This window comes from Buteo buteo, chromosome 2 (assembly GCF_964188355.1).
Source record: "Buteo buteo chromosome 2, bButBut1.hap1.1, whole genome shotgun sequence".
Taxonomy (NCBI): domain Eukaryota; kingdom Metazoa; phylum Chordata; class Aves; order Accipitriformes; family Accipitridae; genus Buteo; species Buteo buteo.
Window position 1 is genome coordinate 34,954,775 of NC_134172.1, and position 9,841 is coordinate 34,964,615.

Genomic DNA, 9,841 nt, shown 5'->3' on the forward strand with positions numbered 1-9,841 from the left:
CTCTGGTGAAAACAGAAATGTTCCAGCTACGATAATACACTATAGACATATCACTTTGGGAGATGGGAGGAGATTGTCTATGTATTCAATGTCTCAGTGCAGGAGTCCTTTAAAAGTTCTTGAGGATAGGTAAAGTGGGAAAACAAAAGCTCATTCCTTCTTACCCATCTTACCTGGGACAGTTGGCTCTAGGGGAACTTGAATCCATTGCCAGGCTGCAAATACTCCTAATTGCTTAACAGGTCAACTGAACGGCTTGCTACAAGACTTACAGCTGAATTTAACCCAGCCCCAACTTAGTTACATGTAAAGTCATGATGAAGGACACGAAAATCATGATCTGTGTCCGTAAAAACTTATTTACTGAGAATGTTGGAGAAGTGCACAGCTTGATTTTCAGTCTTATTTTTGTTCACGTGAATCCAGAAGACAAAGTATCTTGTCCCTATAAACAGACTCAGTCTACTGGATACTGAAGTACTTCAGGCTTTATTGAAATTGCAGAATTTCTGAAAGATAAATAGCAGAATAGAATCAACATTATGTTAAGAAAAATATATGCCTTATTAGAATGAAACTATTTCAATCCTTTCATAATCAACCCTAATAACTGTGAGAGCATCAGAGCACGTAACCTCTTCACAGGTATATGGAAAAAAAACATGACTCCAACAGTTCGGGTACGTAACTACCCCCATGCTTTTTACAACAAAGGTCTGTACTATCTGAGGGCTATCAAACATTCAGATGCTTCCAAAGGCAAACTGTTTATTCAGAGGCAGATGTGATCAAGGCTCATGTTTTCCAAATGGCAGCTAGCTTACTTAGGCACTTGAAAAAATCCTTTCCCTAGAGCTCATCCACTGGGCTGTTTGGGCTGCATATTTCAAGCAGCAGAAAACTGCCAAGTCAAAAGCAAAGAATTTGTTTCTAAGAGAAGCAAGGAAAAGACAAAGAGCAAAAGTTAACACTGCAGATCACTGCAAGCTTCAGAGAGTACAAAACAATTATTTTAATGAGAGCTAAAAATACTTTCTTCTAAGAGCACTTGCTCTTCTGCCAAAGGCATGCAATACACTGAGAAACATGTTTGCAAAAATCAAAATATTTATAATACTATGAAAAAAACCCAGTCCCTGCTTTAGAAACTTATTATAGCTGGCTAAGTTGGAACTACACTTTTCATAATACAGACAAAAGATTATCAACCACAGACAGAAGTGAATATTGGCTTTGTTGCCAATTTAATGTTACAACAGGAAAAAAAAACCAGCATATGTTTTCTCTAGATCACCTGACAGTTACCTTGCTGTAACTATCAATATACTTATAGGACAAAATACAATTTTACTTTCTAACCTGCTCTTTGCTGTGTGACAGAAGTGAGTTGCACTAGAATGCACTCTGAAAAAAAGGAACAGAAGGGTCATGCAAACAAATATGAAGTCACCTGGCCTCACTGGAAGCTTTGCAAATGTTTGTTCTCTATACTCAAAAATCTCGGCTCAACTCAAAATTCAATACAACTCTTCCTTTGTAGTCCAGGGGAACACAGAAAGCTAAACATTTATAATGATCAAACTTGTCAGAAACTTTTATGGAAAATGTCAAGTTCAGCTTCTTTCCTTTGTTAATTTCAAGCATTGGAAAATCTTACTGTTTTTTTTTAAGGGGAAAAAACCAAAGGGAAGTGTTTTAAAGTCATGAATAGAGTGACAATTCACTTCTGAAAATCCAAGTTTTCTTGCCATATTTAGCTAATGCCGAAACAGTGTCTACAGCAACATCAACAGTGCAGCTGTGAGGCTGCCAATATTGGCTCCAGCTGTGAAAAGCACTTTTGTCTTCTTTTTTTTTTTTTTTTTAAAGTCTTTTCTTCACTTTTCCCCTTCCAAAGACACAAACCAGCAGAAAACAGTCAACTGCTTTGTACAATTGTCAGGCAAAGGAATCTACAATTTTATTTTGTAGCACAGTTGCTATTTGCATATTAACCTAGCAAGAATTTAATGTAACATATTATAGTATTGGTAATATTGGACCAACAACTTGTTCAGCAATCATGAATTGCCAGCTCCTGCATTTAATTTACTTTTAATTGTTCTCTTCTGTTGTAATCCAAGAAAGAAAACCAAAAAACGATACAAGAGGGTGCTGGCCCCACTTGTGTGCCAAAAAAAAATTTGGCTTTAAGTAAGGCCCAAAACTGAGACAGATTACTTTAGGCTTTCATAAAAGTTGCTTAATACCCTCAAAAAACAGTTTGCATAGTTTGTTAAATTACAGTAGGCAACTGTCTTTAAGTAAGAGAATGGTAAAGCAGCAAAGTGGAAAAAGAGCATTCAAAGTGCTGAAAGCATTTATACTGTATTACTTGACTCATTAGTTGCAACTTCAGTTCTTCCTCCCTGAACATCTCCTTTCTATCCATGCTGATGAAAACCTAGAACAGAGCAAGACAAACTCCTGGTGCTACAAGCTGGTCCTACAAATTGGCAGGTCTTGGCTCATGCTGCAGTCACCAACAGCAGGTCCGCTGGAGATGTGTTTCCCTTCCCTAAAAGGGAAAGTAAGCTATAATGATTATTAAGGACTACTGGATGAAGTGATACGACTCACAGTCTTTGGTTCATCTCCAACAGCAACTGCCTCCATCTTCCTCTTCCCATAGGCATCAACAAAAAGTATCTGCACCTGCCCAACTTCTTCCCGCTATATCAATCCATGTTAAAAAAAAAAATAAATGGGGGGGGTGGGGGGTGGAGAGCTAACAGATAATTTCTAAGTGTAAATTATGTCCCAACCTTCAGCCTGTCCAGTGTATTTAAATTTTAAGCACATTAGGGTGGGACTTGTGTTACTCTCTGCAACACTTAACACACCAGAATACTGCCCTCAGTTGATCTTGTAGTGTGCTGTTAGAAACACATTACAAACACTATCTGACTTCTCAGGTTTTGTCACAGTACAGGAAGAATGGACAGATGAGACAGTATCCATGAAATTGCATGTAGTTCAAGTGTCAGCATTGTCACACATAGAAACACAATAGGGACAATTCACGTTCATCTCAGGACTGTCCAGAAACTGGTTTCAAGACCAAGTATGCTGAAGACCAAGCAAAACAGGATATACTGAAGTTTCTGCTGCCCTTAAACAGCTATTTAAGCTCACCTTATAGGTCTTCAAAAACTCTTAACTTGGTTCTTCCTGGTATTACAACTTTAGAATGCCTATGATGTACTGCCATACCATCAAGCTTGGAAGACAGAAACTTAGATTTGTCTTGATAAGTTTGGAGCTTTAAAGATACATAAAAGACATTAATATAGCACAAAGTGAGCCCTAAAACAAGTACTGTCACATTTTAAATTCAGAACATGTTCACTGTGAATGGATATGTTATTAGGCACTGTATACAAATCTAGCAAATTGAGCTAATAGCACCAGCATAATCGCTAGAGCAAAATGTTTTGTCACCTAAGAACAGACAAACAGCAAGTTTCCACATACATGCCGTTTACTTACAAGGCTTCCAAGGAGCTGGCTATGTCTTCTTGTAATAAGGTAAATCAATACCAAAGTAATCATTGCCTCCTACCTCCGTAATAAGGTAAATCAATACCAAAGTAATCACCGCCTCCTACCTCCGTTAAAGATCTAGCCTAGACCATGTTACACTACAGTTCTCCCCAGAACTCCTCACAACAGAAGAGAGCAGCAACCAAAAGTACTGATACTCAAAAAACTATCATATGTGTACACCAGGAAAATTAGTTCTTAATAAAGGCACATTTGTTAATGTTTGACTGTCGTTTTCCCATTGTCAAAACTTCCCACTAACATTAATTCCAACAGTTTGGAAAATACTGACAGTAGGTACCTGCTGTTATAGAGAGCGGTGTTTGAAAGTTACAACTAGCACAAAAATTTGGGAGTTGTGCTTCAGCTTTTTTTTTTTTTAAAGAAAACTGTGAAGTCAATGAGCTTAACAGCATAAAAATAAACTTTATCAAAGTATGTCCCATTACCAATTGCTTTATCAGCCTATATCTTAGTGGTACTCTAACCTATAAGTGGTACTTCATTACATTAGATTACATTAAACTTCTCCCATCTTCCCTACTTGCTCTGAATCAGCTGATCATACTGTTTTTCCTGGAGTACCACAAAAGGTGTTTTGAAAGATCCAAAACACTTGAGTTTGCTTAACCTTTAAGTCAGGCTACAGAGTTTCATTTACAGGCATTCATGGTCCCTTTCTACTACTACTACAAAAAAATCTCTTCTCAGCCCCTGGGTATTCAGGTACCCCAAAGGTAAACCTAATCTACTCTTACAAAATCAAGATACTGAGCAGCAAAGATGGAATTAAGAGTAGTAAAGATTGTAACTAGCTAGTGGTTAATGTGTGGAACCAGGAAGCAGACACAGAGGTGATGCATGTATTCCTGTACTTACATTCCACTGTTCTTCTGTGCCTTATTTTCCCCTAAATAAAACAGGCAGATATTGCTTCTATCCCATTTCTTCTATCACTTCTTTAAAAGCTCCTGCCTTTAAAGCTGTTGGCGCACGCATGCACACAAACATTATTCCACCTAGCAGAGCAGATTGTTTGGTAAAGAAATATACATATGCATTTTGAAAACAGGATTTTATTGGAAGCTTATCAAAAACATCTGAAATCTTATTCAGGAAAGGCACTTCAGACTTTAGTCTCTTTTCTTTTTAGCTTTGGGTTCTTGTGACAGCTGAGATAATTCACTTTCTTCAACTTCATCACAATGCTTTCTTTTCTTTTTCTTTGACTTTTTATGGTCACTTTGGTAACCACTGGAGTCACTGGTAGGCAATACATGTTCCTGTTCTTCTTGCTTATGCTTTTTCTTTTTCTTCTTCTTGTTTTTATCATCGCACAATCCATTCACAGCATCAACACTTTGCTCTTCTCCATTTTCCCTCCTGGTGTTATCCGTCTCACCCAGAGGCTCCTCTGTGACATTATCTCCCCCAGAGTCATTCAAGTCATTTTCCTGCTGGTCAAGCTTTTGAATTTCATCTCCATTTGTACTGTCAGTGACAGTCTCAGATCGTTTGGGCTTCATGCTGTAAAGAAGTATACAAAATAAGCTGAAGTAGAGACATCTAAGTACACCTCACACAGTGAAATACCAAAATTTGCCAAAACACAGTATTTACACCAAGTAGATAAAAGATAAGCATTTACTAAAAACCACAACAAATGGAGAACATGATACTCTAGTTACAGAAAATCATAAAGCCAGTTTAATACTTTCAGGGTAATTTCTATTACCTGACTAGCTTCCTTCCTACCACAGAATCAAGATTCTCTTTCAAATCTTAGCCTAAATTTCTTCTCTAAAATGCTGTACAGACCATTTTGATTTTCCTCTTTTCTTGCACTCCTTCATCCACCAATTCATAATTACACATTTTGTAGTGCAGCTTTTTTTTTTTTTTAAGTTATTCACAAACACACACAGCCAATGGCCTGTTCAGTCTTACATGAGACACACTGCTGATTTTTACCAAGCAATTGCCTTGCTGAAGTCCACACAGCTAAAACAAAGGTGATGCCAGAAAAGTCAAAAAAAAAAGAAGAAAAAAAACAACCCAAGCAAAATAAAAAAACCCAGCAGGTACCTTGCAACTGAGAGCATTGGAGAAAATGTCTAGGAAGACAAATATGGAAATAATGCAGTTAAAAACCATGAAGGAGGAGATGTCCCCAGAGGCACTGAGGACAAAATTGTTAAGTTTCATTGTAAGTTCACTGAAACAATCCAGAGCATCCTTCCAGATTAAAAAAGAAAAAACAAACAAAAAATGTTATGATTTTGTCAGTAGTAGTCATATTGTACATTTAATTAAAAACATAACCACATTGGTAGAAAAAAATTGCTCAGCAAATGACCATTTAAAAAAAAATCTGAATGAATTCTTTTAAAGTAAGATTTTTAGCAAACTGCTCTAAAAATTTAGAGGTGTGTAAGTGAAAGGAGGAAAGTGATGCGTTTTCTCTTATCATCTTTGATATTCTTATGTTTCAGCAAGGATTTAAGTCGTCGACATATATCTAGTTGTGGTTATGTAATGTGCATGCACGCACGTGTGTGTAAACACCAATGTCAACACTGTGTTCAGGAACTGCAGTGTTTTCACTTGAAAAGCCTATGCACATTCATAAAGACAGCTGCTCTAGACATTTGGGGGTGCTATTTTGAACATGTATTATTTATACAATCAACAGTTTGTATTTATACAATCAACAGTCAGCACACGCAGATTTTTAAAGCTCAAAAAAAAAAAATCCACTTTTATTTTTCCAGAGAAAACTTCCAAGTGAGTCCCTACCAGTAGAAAGTTTAGTTTAAGATAACTAACACAGGCTATATACAGACATGGGTTTGTGTGAAAATAAGAAAGCTTAAAGATTAAGATGTTAATTCAAATCATTTAGCTTGTAACAAGCCCATTAAAACAGTTATAAATATTCTCTAGTAAGGCACAATACCTCCTTTTAGTGAGTCCCCCTCGAATGAAGAACACTCCAGCTGCATCAGAATCCAAGTGCAATACTTGAAATTTGAGTTCGTCCCCTATTTTTAACCCCAGGTCTTGCCACTGTACAATCGACATTTGTTCAGGTTTAGGGATAGAAGCATTGAAGCATCCATGTATCAGGCAGCCAATATGACTAGGGGCCACTTTATTAATTACACCCTAAAAAAGAAAAAGAAAGTTATATGAAGCTATAGTCAAGAAGACCACCCCTTTAAACGCACATGATATGTATTAGTTTCCTATGTGGACGCTTTTCGACAAGAGTTTATGCACAAGTTACGAAGTCAGTTTATCGAGCAAATCAGCTAACTCTTCTTCACTAAAACTGAAGCTACTCCTATATACTCTTCATACAATTCCTCCCAAAATAGAACTGAACCTGTATCTGCAAAAGAAAGAAAGTCAAAACATGGGACTTGGCTACAGTGAACACCTGAATAGAACAGGTAAGTCTTTCCTCACACTACAGCCATGGACTTTGCTTTAAAGCTATTTTAATTCTGCTTTACTCGCTTAAAACAGTCTTCATGCTGGCACAGCACTGCTTAGCAGCTAAAGATACAGATGACACATAAAAAGCTTTTAAGTACTCCATTCAGTGGTTTTCTGACACATTTGCATGTCAAACGTCATTCACCTTTGTCTTCCCCAAGGATGAAAGAAAGACACTGAGGGTTCTTCTATTCATTTCCTAACAAGGGGACACATTCGTTTCTTTAATCACATTTAGAAAGACATAAGCTGTGCTGTAAAAGGTATGGCACAACAAAAGTAAGCCAACCCTCAACTATTTTTCCCCGGCAAGTACCAACACAAGCGTATTAACAAGCTTAAAGCTGTTTTGCAAGCCGTACATTTCCTTTTACAGAAAGGCAGGCTTCAACTTGATGTACTGCTCTTGTACTTAAAGGAAATAAACTCACGAGAACATCCTAAACATTCCTGCCACTACTACATAAGAACAAACACACCTGTTTGAGAATTATCTGAGCTTCAGAAAGCAGCATCGATCGGTATAAACGATATGCAAAATTAGGCTACAGTATTTAGTAATCTGTAAACCTTATGATATTTTAATAATCCGTAATCCTTATGATTCGGTATTATAATTATATATAAATAATAAACATAAATTTAACAAATATAGAGACAGACGAAAATAAAACCTGCTGCTACCAACTGCTAATAGAACTCCTGTAAACTACTCATACGCGCATAAACTACCAATATAAGCCAAAACATAGCTCCACCTAAGTCCCAGACCTCTGCTGATGACGGAGGCAGGCCAAGCTTTGACTACTCAATAAAAAAACGTGCCCCACGAGACGTCGGCATGTTGACATACCACCAGTTTTTTCCCTTTCTTGGGGCTGAAGATGACGAAGTCCGCCTCGACGTTCAGGTGGATGAATCCTTGGTCGTCGTAAATGTCCCCGAGCTCACCCACCACTCTGATGTTGTCGTAGGCCACCGGCACACCCTGAAGGCTGGGGAGGAGAAAGCGGGGGGAGCACCCTCAGCTCGTAGGCCGGAGACAGCCACCACCGGGCCGGCCCCGGCCCAGGCGGCGGGGCCCAGGCGGCGGCGCGGGGCCCCCAGGCGGGCTGAGGCCTCCCCCCCGCCCCCCCCCCCCCTCCCCAAGCCCGGGAGGGCCCCAGCCGAGCCCCCTCCCCGGCCGCACCTCTCCGAGTAGCGCAGGAGCTCGGCGTCGAGCTGGGCGCGGATGCCGGTGCGCTTGCGGCCCAGGTAGCGCGGCGCCAGCGCGACGTGCCTGCGGTGCGGCGCCACCACCAGGCACGAGTAGCGGCGCCCCACCAGGCCGCGGGCCACGGCGAAGGAGGGGATGGCGGCGGGCGGCGGCGGCGGCTCCCCCGCCACGGCCATGCTGCGGGCGGCGGCGGCGGCGGCGGCGGCGGCAGAGAGAGGCGGCGGCGCGCCGCGATGGCGTCACGCACCATCCGGCGGGGCGCGGAACGGCGGGGGCCGGGCCGCGGGCAGTGACGCGTTTCCGAGCGCCGGCGGCGGGGAGCGGCGCGGCCCCCGCGGGCCTGGCGGTGCGGCCCGGTGGCGGCGGGGCCCTTGGCGGGGAGGCCGCCCCGAGCGGCGGCGCTGGCTCTTTGGGTGTCGGAGTGCCGCGGGGCTGTCGCTGCTGGCCGGCTGTGCCCCCCCCCCCCCCATCTCCCCCCCGGTACCGGGCTGATGGGGTGGTCTGCGGCAGCACCGAGGAGCAGGGCTTGATCTCCGTGATCCGTCCGTCCGCTCCCCGGCGGGCGCACCGTTGAACGCCTCCTCAGGTTGTAGCTCCGCCATCAGCGTCGTCTGGTTTCTCTCCTCAGCTGATGCTGCATCTCATGGCGCCCCTCGCGCCTCCCGTTGCCCCACGAACCCGCGTCAAACATCTGGTAGTTCAGACCGAAGACCGTTTTACGGTGCCGTCGTAAATTTAAATCGAACACGGGGTAATCCAGACAAAAGACACGATGCCAAATTACCCTAAATGGTGTTCTTCCTATATGGGAATTTTCTCTGTTGCTGGAGCCTGGATCTAATTTGTGCATATAATGAGAAATTTTTTAACACTTTTATTAACCACGTACTAGACGATAGAAGAAAGATAAAAGTCACAAAAAGGGATGCAGGTGCACCGTTGTCGTGGTTTCGCCCCAGCCAGCAAATAAGCACCATGCAGCTGCTCACGCACTTTCTCCCCCCCCCCTGAGCTAGACAGGGGAGAGAAAATACAACAAAAGGCTCATGAGTCAAGATAAGGACAGACTCAACCAATTACCATCACAGGCTAAACAGACTCAACTTGGGGAAAATGAAATTGATTTATTGCCAATCAAACCAGAGTAGGGTAATGAGAAATAAAACCAACTCTTAAAACACCTTCCCCCACCCCTCCCTTCTTCCCAGGCACAGCTTCGCCTCCAGATTCTCTACCTACCCTCCCAGTGGCGCAGGGGGATGGGGAATGGGGGTTATGGTCAGTTCATCACACATTGTCTCTGCTGCTCCTTCCTCTTCAGGGGCAGGACTCCTCACACTTCCCCTGCTCCAGCCTGGGGTCCCTCCCATGGGAGACAGTCCTCCATGAACTTCTCCAACATAAGTCTTTCCCACAGGAGACAGTCCTCCATGAACTGCTCCAGCATGGGTCCCTTCCATGGGTGCAGTCCTTCAGGCACAGACTGCTCCAGCGTGGGTCCCCCACGGGGTCACAAGTCCTGCCAGAAAACCTGCTCCAGCGTGG

General features: G+C 42.3%; 1 protein-coding gene across 1 annotated transcript; it reads right to left on the reverse strand.

The window, feature by feature from the left end:
* Positions 1 to 4,640: 4,640 nt before the first annotated feature.
* POLR1F (RNA polymerase I subunit F) lies at positions 4,641 to 8,519 on the reverse strand. The gene is made up of 4 exons (XM_075050388.1): positions 8,270 to 8,519; positions 7,934 to 8,075; positions 6,539 to 6,747; positions 4,641 to 5,109 (listed from the first exon to the last, which is right to left on the reverse strand). Exons 1-4 carry the CDS (start codon positions 8,470 to 8,472, stop codon positions 4,716 to 4,718), a joined length of 948 nt encoding a protein of 315 aa, XP_074906489.1. The 5' UTR covers positions 8,473 to 8,519; the 3' UTR covers positions 4,641 to 4,715.
* Positions 8,520 to 9,841: the final 1,322 nt, after the last annotated feature.

What these genes read in the sequence shown, in the direction of transcription:
- POLR1F (XM_075050388.1), bottom strand. Translation starts at nt 8,472, where the DNA reads ATGGCCGTGGCGGGGGAGCCGCCGCCGCCGCCCGCCGCCATCCCCTCC. An exon ending in AGAAAGGGAAAAAACTGGTG is followed by an intron (nt 6,748 to 7,933) that starts GTATGTCAACAT and finishes TTTCTTTTTTAG; the next exon opens with GGTGTAATTAATAAAGTGGC. An exon ending in GGGGGACTCACTAAAAGGAG is followed by an intron (nt 5,110 to 6,538) that starts GTATTGTGCCTT and finishes ACTTCTTTACAG; the next exon opens with CATGAAGCCCAAACGATCTG.